Source organism: Suricata suricatta, chromosome 8 (genome assembly GCF_006229205.1).
Source record: "Suricata suricatta isolate VVHF042 chromosome 8, meerkat_22Aug2017_6uvM2_HiC, whole genome shotgun sequence".
Taxonomy (NCBI): domain Eukaryota; kingdom Metazoa; phylum Chordata; class Mammalia; order Carnivora; family Herpestidae; genus Suricata; species Suricata suricatta.
The window spans coordinates 37474681-37490318 of record NC_043707.1 but is presented as its reverse complement, the minus strand read 5'-3'; the positions used below and the strand labels follow the sequence as shown (position 1 = coordinate 37490318).

Genomic DNA, 15638 nt, shown 5'->3' with positions numbered 1-15638 from the left:
GACAATTTGAGCAAACAAAAAGTGAAGGATTAAAATTCAGGAAAAAAGGTCCTGAGACGCACTCAAAAAGACAGAGAGCAGAGGGGAAAAGGGAGGAGAAAACCAGGGCATCACTGACTCCAAGAGGAAGGACCACAATGACACGGGGGACTGCGAGTGAAGATGGAAGGGGTGTCCTGTGGCCCACGCAGCCCCATGCGGCCAGCTCCTCGGTGAGGGGGCCCTTGAACAGGGAGCCCTGCCACCGTGCCAGAAGCACATGCCTGCCCACACCCATGACAGGAGGGGCCTTGGCACCTGCCTGTGTGGCCACTGCTAATGCCTGGAAGGCAAGGCCTGACCTGTGGGCAAAGGACAGGCTGGCCCGTGTCCTTTGTGGGCCAGGATGCCACACCCGGGGAGCAGCAGACCCAAGACAGAGAAGTGAGCGATAGAGGCAGAACCCAAAACACAGGCAGGGGGCTGTGGGGGCTGGAGTGGCCCCTCGGGGAGTCAGAGATGAGGGGTACACCGCTGGGTGGAGGTGTGCAGGGGAAAAGGGCCAGGCCAGGTCCCCACAAAGAGCACTGAACAAGGCGGCCATGGATTCCTGGTGTGACTGGACGTCAGGAGCTTGGGTCCCAATGGCATTCCAGTCCCTAAACTGCATCCCAGACTCTGTGAGTGTTTCCTAGGCCGCTGTCCCTGGAGTCTCGGTGAGGCGCTCCCACATTCCCAGACTCCATATTTCCAAAGGAGTTCCTGGAGGGCAGTCCCTGTGACTCTCCTGCCGGGTCACGTGTGGCTCAACATCACTCTGACGTTTGAGGAGCGGGACCTGTGGCCCCACCCAGTGCGCTGTCGAGACAGTGGACGGACACACAGACAGGGCCTGCCCCTTCCAGTCCCTCCATGCACTAAAGGAGTCAAGGAGATGCTCTGTGACGCCTCAGGACTCCACATGGCGTGAGCGATGTCCTTGCAAAATGCCTGCTCCCGCGGGGGCCCCGAAAGCTGCGCCCCCACCCCCTGGCCCTCAAGGATGGAGCCCACACCCCTCCTGGCCTCAGCCAATGCCTTCCCCTCCCCACCCACAGCACCTCATCTGCAAGGGGAGAGCTGGGCAAACACGACCGGGCAGGCTGGGCACTGAGGCAGGAAATCAAGTCGAGTTGAGTCAGAGCCACAAAGAACCCAGACAATTTTCCTCAGACGGACAGGTGTCCACAGAGCCCAGATCCTCAAATCTCTCCAGTGTCTGAAAAGGCCCTGTGATTTAGTGCTGTGGGTCCGCGGTGAGGTTCCACAGGTGATGGACACCACGTGAGTTGGGCGACAAGCCAGGAAGGAGCCAGCAGCACAGTAGCCTTGGGGGCCAGTCCCAGGAGCGCCCCGTCAGCACACCAGTCTCTGAGATACCAGCCCATGCGACCGCAGGGCGCGCTCCCAGGCTGTGGCCTGGGCTGGAACGGAGACGGCAGTCCATCATCGGCCACCCTCTCTTCCGCTTGCTAACTGAATGGCAGGAGGATGAGGACAGAGCAAAGGGGGACAGAGCCCAGGAACACATCAGGCATGGTGGCCCCTGAGGTGGCCGCCACGCAGCCCTGTGCATCTGCTGAGAACAAGGGAGTCCTGCAGTGCTGACCTCAAATAAATCCATACTCAAAACATGAGGAGGTGCCTTAGTGACAAGAGTCAAGACAAAAGGGTCACTAGTGCTGGTCTTATAGAAAGTGACCACAGAGGCGACTCTCCCCGGGCAGCCACTCATCTTTAGTCTCCAGGGACCTGCTTCTCCTGCCCCGACACACAGGGAGTTGCAATCACAGAACATGGGGCTCTTCGCCGAGCACCATGTCTACACAGCTCCCTGGTCAGGAGAAGGTACCAGAACGCCACGTCTTACGGCCAAATAACAACATTCCCTGTGTGGACACATGTTTTGTTGATCTGCTCCTCCATCAATATACAGGGGGCTGCCTCCGCTCGTGGCCACTGTCAGGGGCTGCCGTGGACGTGGGTGGGACAGAAGAAAGGTACCTGCAGAGGCCACGAGGGACAGCGCGGTGATGTCTGCAGCATCTGCTGTGGGCAAAGATGCTCTTCCTGCAGAGAACACAGTGCCTGACCATCCCTGCTCACACGCAGGACCAGACCCAACAGTGCGTCCTGGGAGAGGAGTGGGTAGGGGGACGGCCACTAGTCCCTGAACGAGCTGCCGCCTTCTCAGCACCGGAGAAGCATGGATCAGGAGACTCGGGTACAGCCTACACTGTGAGTTCTGGCTCTGGTGGGAGAACCTCACCCACCGGCAGGTGGGCCCTGTAGGCAGGGGAGGCCAGGGAGAACGTGGGATCAAGGGCATCCCCTCCTTCATGCTTTCATCCGTTTCCAGGACCCGTGTGCACCTACCTGGTATGTGCAGAGCTCTGACACACTTCCACCTCCCTGGCAGTGTGTGCAAACAAGTCCTTCACCTGGTCCTGCACGTGGCACTGAGGGCACACGAGCCGCACGAAGGTGCCACGGGCTGGGAACAAGGCGGCCTAGCACACTGTCCTGGGCACCGTGTCTTCCTGCACCCCAACCCTGATTCAGAGCACATGGCCTCAGGGCGCAGACAATCCAAGGGTGGGGGTCAGGTCCACAGACATGCAAAGCCGGGATGTGACAAGACGGCAGGCCAGGAAGAGGGCGCTGGGGTGCCCAAGTGGCAGGTGGACAGTGGGGCTGGACAGGGATCTGGGCACCTCAGACGCACACGGGGCCTTGTCTGTGTGACGGTCACAGCTTGTGGCAGAAACCTGGGTCTTCTGAGCATTCCTGGTGCCCCACGTCCAGGTGTGCCGGCTCATTTAGCCCTCAGAGAACCCCAGGGGGCTCCGCTGCCATTTTACAGAGGGGACGGAGTCCTGACAGCTAAGCAGCCGGCCCGACACCCCCGATTCAAAGTGTCAGGCTCTCCCCTCCATGGGACCACACATTCAGGACACGAGCCTCGCTGGTTCCTTTAGCAGCTGCGCTCATCCTCTTGTCCTGAGGTCCATGCACCCGCCCTCAGCCAGCTCAGCCAACGCCAGGGCCTCTGAAAGGCCGCCCACACAGGCTGCAGAGTGAGCGCCGCCTGTCTGCCAGCAGGGGCCACGGTGCAGAGTGAGCGCACTGTGGACGCCGCAGACAGGAACCAAGCCACATGCCAGCTCTCTGGGCGGGGCGGCTGGCCAGCCAGGCCCGCTGCTCTTCCAGCAGCTCTAAAATCCACCACAGGGCTGGGCATCCAGAGGGAAGGCTGCTTTCGCTGCATCAGGGCTCTCAGAGGAAGAACCCGCCAAAGCCCAAGGTCATGGGAGCGAGAGGCAGGACACCCCCAAAATGTAAGATGGAAATGGTTACTGCCCCCTAGGGGCTTACTCTGCCTAAGGGGGGCCCAGATCTCACTGAGGGGAACATCACCCCACGACACTAGCAGAGCCCACCTGGGAGCACAGTCTTGGTGCAGGAGGCGCCCGTCCTGGGGGTGGGGCCCATCCGGGGGCAGTGCCCACCCACCCTGCTCCATCATCCCGAGGCATCCTTCCAACAGCCACAGGCAGCTCTGTAAACCTACTCATGACAGGAAGTGGGGGAGGCCCAGAGCTGCAGATTGGGACCCAAGACCTGGAAGCCCTACTGAGGCCGTGCACCTCAGGACTCCCGAGCGCCTACACCAGGGGTGAGGAAGGTGTGCCAGCCCCTGCAGTAGCTCAGGGCTGCTCCGCTCACCTGTGCAGCAGGGCTGGAAGCCCTTCTTCCCCCACGGCCACACAAATGAATCAGGGACTGACTGAACGTTGGGAGAGGGGGGTGCTGGTAGCCATGGGGGATCAAGTGACAAGGCACCTCGTCATCCTGGGAGCCATAGGAGGATGCAGGCCTGGGACTGGCAGTGGCCCGCCCCCTCCTCTGGGCCTCAGGTCTCACATCTCTAGGGAGATCCGCCCCTATCAGTGGTCCTCAAACCAGTGAGGTGCCCCCACTCCTGGGCAAGCTCCACGGCGGCTCCTTGGACCCCAGGCTCTGGGGACAGAGGCCCAGCCACTCACCAGCAACGACACTGCTGTAGGGACCCCATGGTGTAAGAGACATTCACATAAAAACACAATCTCTAGACCCAGCCTCAAGGCCGGGAGCATTCTGCACCTCCCTGGAGCCTCTGTGGGTTTCCACAGAGCTCACGTGGCCCGGGGATGACAGCGGTGACCCCAGAGGGCAGGGTGCTACACAGAAAGTCACCCAGCTACATCAGGGATGCAAACACCAGGCGGGGGAGACACAGAGGGCTCTGAGCGTACCTGTCCCGCTGGGGCTGCCTCAGGGACAGCTGCTGTGGGAAGCCACTCAAGCTTCCGAATCTACCTCCCAGCTCTGACTGGCCTTAGGCAGGCCCCTCCTTCAGGAACTTGGGGACCCCAGGCCACTTCCTGACCCTCCTATGGCTCCAAGCATGTGGACCCCATCCTCCCTCCAGAACTCTTACCTGCCGTATGCCCAGCCCTGCCGGACATGGGTGAGGAGGGCCTGGCTGACCACACATGCAGGGTCCTTCAGGCAACGGCACCCTGACTCTGCCTGACCCTGAGGGAGGCTCTGGGCACAGGCCTACGGGGCAGTAAGGCAGAAGGCCCCCCGCCGTGTTCTGGACACCGGCTCCCTGACGCCCACACCTTGCTGTCAGGGGGCAGAGGACAGACCCCCAGCTTGGATGGCGCCAGTGCTGGCCCGGAGTCGAGAACTCCTTGCCTAGACCAGCTGTCTGGTGTCACGGGCGGGGTTCAGGTCCTACTTTAAGCTGCAGACAGGGCCCGCTTCCTGGGAGGGACTCTTCAACATGTGGAATGTGCAGGACGCTGCCAGTGCCCACAGTCACAGGGAGGCACACCCGTTACTTGCTGTGTCGGCCACACTGAACGACCCCTGCACAGGGGCTGGTCTGAATCCGCCTGGGTCACACGGCCAAACCGTGCATGGGTCCTGACCTGAGACCGAATTCCCTTCCTCCTAACGGAGCCGGAGGCTCTGCCTGGCCGCTCCCAGCACGTGGGACACCTGGGGAGTAGGGGATCAGAGATGGACAGAAGGCAGCCGCTGCACAGCTCACAGGGCCCTAGCACAGGGGAACCACCGACCAACCCCCTGGGCTTTCTTTTCCCTTCCTCTGCCTTCTTCTGCTCCCCCACGGCCCCTCAGACGGTGCTGGACCGCTAGCTGGGTGAGGGACGGGTGACCTGAGCGATGTTGCACTCTGAAAACTAAGGTTTCTTTACGGTATAGACTGGCTCCAGTAAAAAGAAAAACAGAGTTTATTTTTTAAGCATTTCGGCCTGGAAGTGACTGGACACACTGCTCGGGACTCCCCGTTAAGAAAGGCCTGCCCACGGGCAGCACACACATCTGGGTGCAGACCAAGGCTGCCAGAAGTGTTATTAGCGCAGAGCACAAACACGGCCAAGGTTCGCTCTGGCGCAGTATGGTGTATGTCTTCCCGGAGCCACATCTGGAATGTATGTTTCATGGGGCACAAATAGGGGAGGGAGTGGGGGTTCTTTCTGCGACCGTGGCCAGGTGGAGCTGGGAGCCCAGACATGGTGGTGTTTCCACTCAGAAGCTGCGGCCTGGGAAGGAAGGTCCAGAGCGAGTGGGGCGGCCAGGCCTCTGCACAAGGCAGGCTTTGTGTTCCGGTGAGGCTCATTGTGGCTGGAAGGAAAAGGTCCCCTGGACCACTTGAATCTCCTCTGTGAGGGAGAAGGAACTGACCGCCCCCTACCCCACCTCATCTGACAAAATCTTCACAAAGATGCTCAGAGGCAACGTGCTGTTGATGCACACACAGGGCTGATTAACTTGTCTGAGATCACGGACCCGTGCAGCGAAAAGCCGGGCCTCCCATCTCCCCCAGCGACAGTGCTGCCCTGCTGTTGGGACAGGGCAATGACGGAAGCCCACGGGCCGACCCTTTGATCTCCGGGGACAGGGCTAGGCCCTGCCCATGATCCTGCTGGTGCAGTCAGTTCCCAGTCAGGCTCAGTTGGGGGCCCAAGGAGGGTCAGGGCAGCAGAGGCCCGGGCCAGATGGGAAAGGTGGTGGCGGCTGGCTACGAGGTGTAAGGGCCCCATCCTGCAATCCAGGGCACAAGACGCTGCAGGGACCACGTGAGGGAGGACAGAGATAAGGGCCCGGCGGCTGGTCTGGCCCTAACAGCACCACATACCACTCCGAGAACCAGTGTCAGATATGGCAGAACGCTCTCCTGTCTAGTCAAAATGGGCGCCTCTGCCCCTTGCCAAAGATGCCACACCTGCACTCCAGATCACCTGCCCAGGCCAGGCCCTACAGCAGACCAGCCGGTGCCATCTGCTGCAATGCTTTATGGGGCGCATGCTCTGTGTCACCACGCGGCCAGCCCTGCCTATCCAGCTGGGTGACAGCTACAGGTTGTCCTGAACTACGGCACTGATGGCCCACGGGGACAGGGCTACAGCAGCCAGGGCCACGCTCCTAACGAGTGCTTGATAAGCGCGCAGGGGTGGGTGAATGGAGAATGCATCGCCAAGCCACAGGTGGGTCAGCAACACCAGCTCTCCCAGGCTCGGCCCTGGGGAGGAGAGGCTGCCCTGGCCACACGGGAAGGTGCCGGCAAGCACAGGGCCCGAGGGACTCCTGGGGGACACCAATAAGTGCCCCTAGGCTGGGAGATGCCTGCAGTCTCTGCCCTCAGAACCATCCGGACAGGTGGGAAGCTTCTCAGAGGAGGCTGAGAGACCTTTCTAGAAAGGGGCTCTTCACTGACCATGTCTCTGACAGCCTACTGCTGGAAAGCCAAGGAGACCCGGGGGAAGCGTGCTCAGTGTCAGATGGGATCACACGGGCACCCAGAGGCCCTGGGCTCACAGGACGGGCAAGCCCTGCCACAGGGGTGGTCTGGCCTCCACCTACACAGGGGTATAGGCGCCCACACGGCTGTGGGGCAGCAGTGATGCAGGGACGTCCACTTGTGAAAAGAGCCTGCCAGGTCAGACGGGGACGAGATGTCTCTCCAGAAGGCGGGCGTGTGCACGTGTGCCCGTGAGCACGTCTCTGGGAGGCAGATGTGCATGTGTGCTCATGAGCCTGTCTCTCTGGGACACGGTTGTGTGCACGTGCGCACCTGGCTGGGAGAGACGAAGGTCTCAGAAGACTCAAACAGAGCAAAAAGCATTTTAATCTTTACCCTTTTAAGGAGGTTAGTTTCCCCAAAAGCCACAGGAGACACTCAAAATCATCCAAACGTGTGAGTGTGCAGGCCACCGGGATGAGGCCAAGGGCGCTGCCTGGCAGCAGGGCCCCAGCGCAGGGTGTGGGTGGGCAGCTGCACTGCCCGCCACGCTCTCAGCCCAGCCCACAGGTCCAATGAGGGCTCATGCCCTCCACCTGCACCTCCTAAAGCCAGCCGGCTGGGCGCACGGAGTCCGGCCACGAACAGGCTGCACGGTGACGCATCAGGCCCAAAGGCCTGCAGGGAGCACAGGAGACTGGAATGGAAACATTTATGCAGCCAAGACCAGAAGGCGCTAAAGAAGCCAAGTCCTGCCAGAGGGAAGGTGGGGGCCAGGGATGGGGGAGTTGGCTGGCCATGAGGGAGGCGGGGGTGGTGCCTCGGGACAGAGCAGGAACGATTCCTGCCAAGGGCTGGAGACAAAAGGCAGTTTACGCTCCCTGTGCTCCATCCTGTAATTCAGCATCTGCCCGCCTTCCCGCCACCAGGTGACCCACGATGCAGCCACCACATTCTCACACGCCTGCCAGCCACGAGCTGGTTGAGGAGGAACGGCGTCTGGAGATGGTGGTACCCCAGGTGACAAGTGCCCTAAGATTCACATGTGGGCCCCATGGGGCTGCAGGTGTGGGGAGACGCGGGCATCGAGGGGGTGGTGTGCGCCGGCGGGCCTGCTGAAGACATGGCGGACTCACTGAGGACACTGTCTCCTGGAGACACAGCTCATCCCCATCCGACCTCAAAGGCTTCTGCTCCTTCCACACAGAGAAGCAGCTGGTGACCTTCCGGGATCACCTGTGATGTGAGCCCAGGACTGGAAAGGACCCAGTACAACACAAACACGAGAGCAAGAACCCAGAGACCAGCTAGACTTCTGCAGCGGGGTCACAGCACTGGAGCCGCTGCTCATCCACTGGGATGATGGGGTCCACGCAGAAGCAGGACCCAGGTGCACCAAGCTCAACCCCCAGGGATGGAAAACTCAACCAGGGCTGCAGGTCTGCAGAGATGCAGCCAGGGAAGTAGAGGCAGGAGCTGGGAGAGGCCCAGGGGAGACCGGGAAAACAAGAGCCCTGTGCGCTGACCCTCCTGCCATCCTGGAAATCTGTCCGAGGAGCTGCAGCCATGAGCTGCTGTAAAGAACTCAAAATTCTCAGGGCTCTGGCCTTGGCCAGCTCCCAGGGGACCCTGGAGCTGGACCTTGGCATCCCTTTGTCGTGGCTCAGAGAAGGGCCCCGATGCCCTGGTTCCTGGCCTGCGGCGGCCTCGGAGGGTCAGCCTGTCTTCCAGGGACTTCGGAGCCTCTGGTAGTAGGCTCTGGCACAGAGGTGGGGAGTGTGGGTGCTGGCAGAGATGCAACACGGCCAAGCCTCACAGACAGACACCAGCAGCTTCACATCAAGTTAAAATCAGCCCAAGTGCATCAACAGGGGCACGGAGCAGATCTCAGGGTTTGTGGTGGAGCCTGGAGTCAGGCAAAGCCTGCTTGGGATTCTCTTTGCCACTCTCAGCCCCTCCCCTGCTCACATGTTCTGTCTTTCAAAATAAACTTTAAAAAAGCCCAGTGAAATGGTGACTACGGAGGGACGGACGACGTGTAAGGACACAAACAAGAAGCAGAGGTGACAAAGGCACGCAGACCCCACCCACGGCGGGGGAGCTATGCAGCCTCACTGGGACCTGCTCCCGGTCACACACTGAACACCTCACCTACACAGCAGGGAACGCCCATGTTATCGAATAAAAAATTTAACACCAAACGCAAAAACCTGGCAACCCCACTTATCAGCACCCACCCGAGGGAAAACACACTATGCTTACCTGCAAAAACACGTGCTTGTTCATAAAAACCGACACATGAGTTCGTGAAGCAGCTGTGACAGCCAAGCCTGGAAACGACCCAAGTGTCACTGGAATGGCGCGTGCACAACCCACCCCTCCCTGAGCGGGCAAGCTGCTCAGCGTCAACCAGGAGTGACCTCTGACCCATGCGTCACGCTGAGAGACAGTGTCCGATGGACAAGGATTCTGGAAAAGTCTGTATGACAGGAGACCACAGAGCAATGGCTGCCAGGGTTCAGTGCAGGGAAGGGTGGACCGCCAAATGGCACAAAGGGATTTAGGGGCTGAGGGAACGTCTGGCCCCTGCGTGTGGTAGAGTCTGTGTGACTAGAGCATCCATAGTCAACGCCCAAAGGAATAATTTTTACTGAATGTAAGTTTTGAAAATGTACAGATTCTTGGGCCAAACTGTCCAGGGTCAGGCCTTGATGCCATCTCTAACTGCCTGGGTGGCAAAGCAAATGGCCCCATTGCTGTGTGGCTCAGCCACCGCTGCGCCCTGGGGTCTGCAGTGTCCCGACTCCCCGTGGGAACCTGTAAGGTTTGAGGAGCGTGTGTGGCAGGTGGGAAGCGCTCAGGCAAGCCTAACAGGCGTTGGCGCGGACTCCGGGAGCCCACCTCCTGTGTCTGCTCTGCACTCTGCCCCCTGCCCCTCCGGGGGTGAGCAGGAGGGGCTGGGGGGTGGGGAGGGAAGGCTGTCAGGGCCAGAGAGAAGCCATAGGAAAGAGACATGCAGCTAGGGCTGCAAGTGGGAGATTGGTTTGGGGATAGGGGAGCAGGAATCATGGTCACAGGCATTTCATGAGAAAATGTCTTGTTATCTTTCCAAATACAACCCAAAAGTGGTGGTAAGGAGAGAGGCGAGCAGCCCAGCCACCAGTGTCAGCTTCGGCCCCTATGAAGGCTCAGCGGAGAGACAAGGTGGGTGGGCCAGGTGGGGCCCAGCCAGAGAGAGCCTACCAGGCCTGCCCAGGCTGACCTCACCAAGACCCGGACTTGTCACCTGCCGGGACACCTCACTCCTGGGCCCAGTTCTGAAGGCACAAAAAGGTGCCAGAATTCCATCCTTTGCCCACACAGCCCTGGGCACAAGGACCAGAGCCACCAAACCTAAGTTAAACGCAGGAGACAGAGCTTGGCGCAGAGGGGTGGGCAGCAACCTGCTCTGTGTGTTGGGGGGACCTCCGCGGCCTTCCCTTCCTTGAACTCCCTGGCCTGGGAGGGGCCGTCCTAGAGCCTGGCGAGCAGGCGGGCGGCCTACACACCACAAGCAGGCATTGACACCCACGCACCGCCTCACCAGACGGACAACGTGGTGGAGCCCGGAGCTCCCCTTCCCCCACCCCGAGCCAGGAAGGCCCCTTGCCTCTGAAGAAAAGCACAGGACAAGGTGAGAAGCAGTCAACAGGCTGGTGAGTCTGGGACCTGCTCTCAAGGTCAGGTCTGGGGACACATGACCTGCGTCCACCTGGCTGGGTGATCCAGAGCCTGGCCACCAGAGCAGGTAACAAAGCTGACTGCACAAGCCAGTGGCCTCTGACAACGAACGCCCCCCAAACCACCAGCAAAGACAATGCCGACTGCCTCAGGAAGTGCCCGGAACACAGGTCAGCTGCAGGGATCAGACGCGGGGCGGCCCGATACTGCTTCCTGAACCGTGGTCAGTGTTCGCACAATCTCCTTTCCAATTTGCCTTAATTAGAGACTAACATGCCGAATCACTTCCTCTCGGCCTGGCCACTATTCTTAACTGCAAAGTCACTCCACATCCCGGTTGTCACTCATCACCTCAGGCAGCAGCAGGTGGACAACATCATGATTCACCGGGTCTCTCAGAGGAAGCCAGCCAGCCAGACGCTGGGGAACCTGTGTCCACAACATGTGCTCGGAGGTGGGGTTGGAACAGGGGTGAGGTGTGGAGGTGTGGTGTGGAGGTGGGGTGGGAGTAGGGGAGTGGAGGTGGGGGCAGAGCAGGGGTGCAGAGCAGGAGTGTGGAGCAAGGTCAGTTTCAGGCCACAGCCGGCCACACGCCAGAAGGAGCGAGCACACCCAGGTGCCCCTGCAGCCCACAGACAGCACGCCCCAGGGCTGCCACACAGGGGAGGCATCCGGGGCGCGGAGGAGAGCCTCGTGAGCACGTCTAGTAAAGAAAGCACGTCACAGACTGCTCTCGTGTGATGGCGGGAAGAGGGGCTGTTCACGGGTGCACTCAGCTGCTGAAGTAACCACCGGCGGGCACCTGGGTGACAAGGGTCCCCAAGGCCACGGTCCCACACTGCTTACTGTCCCAATGTCTCAAAACAGCTCTTTTATTTTTTTTCCAGCTTCTAATGGGCAAGTTCCCTGACATTGGACTCTTTCATGACCAGACGCGGAGGACCTCAGTGAACGTACAGATAAAGAATAACGGACACCAACAGCCTGACAGTGTGTGAACTGAAGGAGGGGTCAGGCTCGTGTGTGCTCAGGGCGCCTCGGAGGAATGGTGGACTGGGGCTGGGGCAGCAAACTCAGTGATCCCATAGAGTTTCTCAGTATTCTGTCTAAAGGGATAGTTTTAGAACCCTTTAGACAACCAGTGGTTCTCAAACTTTGCCTTTTGAGCAGCAGGGTCCTTTCTTTAAACAATCGTACAAAGAGAACCAATGTCTGAGACCCCAGGAGGTCTGGGGTCTTGCTCTGCCCTGAGAGGAGGTGGGGAAGCCGCTCCTCTGGACCATCAAGGTACCCCAGGACCCAGTAGGCCCTGCGGGGTTGGGGCGCTGCTGCATGTGTCATGTGGGTCTCATCCACTCACCCCTTGTCCAGGGACAGATGGGACACACTGAGAACAGAAGCTTTTCAAGGACAAAGCCAAGAGAAAGGCCAAGAGTCACAGAGAATGAGTGAAGAGAGCACGCAGAACCGAGCTCCTCCAGCAGGGGGAGATGCTTCAACCCAGAAGGCTTACACAAAACCTCAATTTTACAAAGACAAGTCAGAACTGAGGGGGAAGGAGGGTGAGCGAGAAGCCACTTCCTGCAGCTCTGAGCCTCTCCCTGAGGACCCAGGCCTCCAGCAAGACATCTAGAACATGCCACTGCTACACAGCCCCAGACAGAACCAGGTGTGTGCTGTCCACCTGCACCTGTGCGAGGCACACGCACTGTGCTCTGGCCGCCCCTGGCACCTGACTCTCAGAATTAGAGGAAGTGTCCAGAGAGCTCCGGGCAACGGCCAAGAGGAGCCCAGCTGTCCAAAAAGTCAACAGCAGCAAAACCGTAGGGACTGCGCCTTTATGGTGTCACGGAGGGCCCACAGGCAAGTGGGGGGTGAGGCAGTACTTGGACATTTACACTCTTCTCCAGTGATGGAGAAGGCTGCATGGCAGGTGTGCAGAAGCCCTGTCGATTTTCTCCAGGAAACGACCTCAGTGCAGAGAGCGTCTGTCCGGACTGCTGTGGTCTGGACACACACCTTTGCACACGCAGAGGACTGCTGCTGCGGGTTCATGGATGGCAGTGCTGACACGTACACTCCACGGGCAGGGGCGCTGGGCCGGGTCTGCAGAGCAGGGTTCGAACAGAAGAGGGTGCCCAGTGGGCGCCCCCCTGCTTGTCCACAATGGTAGGTTTGGACACTAGGCCCCGGCCAATGTGCACAGACTCACTGCCGGCCTGCAGTGTTTCCTAATGGCCCACAGTGCCCCCAGCCAGCAGGCTGGGACCCTGGGCGGCCCCAAGGTGAGCGTGCACAGCAATCCTTGGCCACACTCGTGTCCCCCTCACCGCTCTGGCTCAGCCTCGGTCTTGCCTGGGTGCTCATGTCGGGTGTGAGAACGAGACCCAGGAAGCACTCTGTAAACATCTCAAAGAACCCTACTGAGCAGGCGCCCCCAGCCAGGCCAAGCAGAGAAAACTCAGGAAGGGAAGGGTGGTGCGCACAGTGTCTCCTCCCTGCTCCCCCTTCACAGGGGGCACACCGGCCAGGCTGTGCCTCCTGACCAGACGGCTCCGAAGCTCGGGGTCCCAACCATGAGCCGAGTCCCTCTGGCTGTCCTACAAACACTTTGGACAGACGCGCTCTATGCGCAACAATAGGGAATGGGGTCCAGCAGCCCAGGGCAATGCTGGCATCTGACTAGGCAGGCCACCTGGTGAAGGGAGGGCCCGCTGGAAGACGACAGAGACAGCGGGTGTCCTCCATCCTCTAGCTCCACGTGCACCGTGCCCCCACTTTACCCATGGCCACGGGGTAGCGGACAGCAGAGGGAGAAAACGGGACCTGGCAACTCAGGGACTGGATTTTTGGCTGCGTGGCACTGTGTCTCACCTGAGTGGCCCCTCCGCAGGCAGGGGGACAAGGGGAAGTTCAACTGTTGCATGTAGTCAGCACTGGACCTGGAGCAGCTGGGGGTGAGGATGAGAGTTCCCAGGGTCCCCTCACCCAGGCAGGCCTCCCGGCTTTACTGCACATCTGGGCTCTCTGTGCATTACCCGTTATTGGGCTGCATTTGCAAATTTAACTAAATAAAGCTGATCAGACTCGATTCCCTATGACGTTTCCCTGTCATCTTATTCTAGGGATGGACAAAAAAACCTGCGAATGAGTCCAATTCGGCACTGAGACAATCTTGTTACAGGGGACCAGCCACATGGGCAGCTCTCCGTGAGCCAAAGGTGACCATGGGCCTCAGAGTTGGCGAGACAGAGGCCTAGGGCCAACGTGCCTGAGCTCAGGCTCCCCACATGTGCAGCACCGGTGCTCAGCGAGGGTCCACGGGCCAGTGGATACAACACCCTGAGTGCTCAGCAAATGAAGCCTGGCATGAACACTCAGTAAAGGGTAGGTTTTTAAATTCACAGGCGGTCTCCACACATTACATCTATGAGAGGCTTCCTATCCCTGGCCCACGCAAACGCCAGCTCAGGTTCAGTGGGCCAAAACCATAAAAGCAGGTTCATGTCCCTTCGGCTAACTAGTCGTGAGGGCCAACAGGTGACTGCCTGCCTGGTGCCCAGAGGCCTGGCAGCCCCAGCCTCGTCCGCATCAGCAGGCGCCTCAGGACCCTCATCCCACAGCGAGCCCAGCAGGGAGTGCAGACAGGATGCCCAGAGCTACTAGAAGGTCCCTCTTGGCCAAGGGACCCAGCGGGGCTGTGGGCCAGCAGGCCATGGGCTGGGGCAAATAGGCAGCGGCTATTTTTATGTGACATGTCTTAGATATTTCAAGGCTTGGGTTTTATTTTATTTATTTATTTTTAACTCAAAAGGAAGCTGTAACTTTCTCATGACTCATTTCTTTCAAAATGGTGTCCTCGGGCACTTTCAGTGTTGAAATCGTGCAGTTAAGAGGCTGGCTGAAGTAGGTCTCAGCTCACACTGGCCTCCTTGATGTCACGTCATTCAGAACCAGAAGAAGCTGACAGGAGAAGCACGGCTCAATCCTAAAGCTGGAAAGAACACTGGATGTGAGGACTTTCCCACAAGAAACTTAACTCAGTATTCTGTTGAGAAACCAGTCTATTTCCCAAAACATGTATCTGAAAGATGTGACACTATTTTCATTCAAAATACTGTCCGGCTCCTGTGAAACAGGCTCCAAAGAAATCAGAGCAAGCAGGGGAGCCACACTGGCTGCCACAGCACACGGCACTGGAGGGGCGCCTGGTGCCAATGGCCAGCACGCTGCCAGACACATCCGTCCTAGCCTAAGAGCAGCCCGTCTCCTGCCACGAGGGGCACACGCCGGCCTCCATGGTGCTGGCGGCTGCCTTCTGTCTCGCTCATGCTCAGATGTAAGACTGCCCTAAGTTTTCAATCTCACAACTTCAAAAACATTTAAAAAGAAAGAAGTCACCAAGAGGAAAGTCTGAGGTTGATGAAAACGCAATGTCCGTGGCAAGCTCATTAGCTGGCCTGAGTCCTGCAGGCCCTCCAGACCCCTGGGGCCGGGGGGGGGGGGGGGGGGGGGGGGGGGGGGGGGGGGGGGGAGGCGGCGGCGGGGTGACAGAGGCCAACCCCTGCACGAGGGCTGGTCCTAGTGCCCGCAGGACAGGTGCATGCCTGCGCTTCCAGAGGACAGGGAAGGGGAGAGGCGAGGCACGGCGCACCCCACAGCAGAAAAACTACTCTGCTTCTTGAAGTGCTTGCCTCGAATGGCTACTAGTTCTTAGGTCTGCATTTCTTTCCGCAGGTGGCTCTGCGAAATTCCTAGGTTAAATTCTCTGTATAATTTTCACACTGCGCTCTACGTTCAGGAAATTTACCATTTAGTCTTAAAAATAAGCAAGACTATTTAAGTTCCAGGAAGTGATGATGGATCATCATCTAAAAGGTACACAAAACCTACTTACCAATGCTTTCAAACTTAAAAAAAAAAAATTGTATCAGTGGGTGAAAAAAGCAGTTAAATCTGGAAATTTCCATAAAAATGCACAGCGGGCCTGGGCTCATTGCCACAGTGTGAGCGAAAAAAAGCCAGCAGAAAAATGGTTAAGGCTGGCCTCCTCAGGAGGCCGCCTGCAGAGCACAATGGGCGGCCC

General features: G+C 59.0%; 1 protein-coding gene across 4 annotated transcripts in view; it reads right to left on the bottom strand.

Moving 5' to 3' along the window:
- Positions 1–15638, bottom strand: part of LOC115299022 (AN1-type zinc finger protein 2A-like) — a 123601-nt gene that overhangs the window by 47694 nt on the left and 60269 nt on the right. Inside the window, exon 8 of one of the 4 annotated variants that reach the window (XM_029948278.1) lies at positions 14316–14546. The exons of the other annotated variants lie outside the window; for them this stretch is intronic. Within the exon in view, the coding sequence (XP_029804138.1) occupies positions 14541–14546 (6 nt within the window). The 3' untranslated portion in view covers positions 14316–14540. Of the gene's footprint in view, positions 1–14315; positions 14547–15638 lie in introns of those variants that run through there. 4 annotated transcript variants of the gene reach the window in all.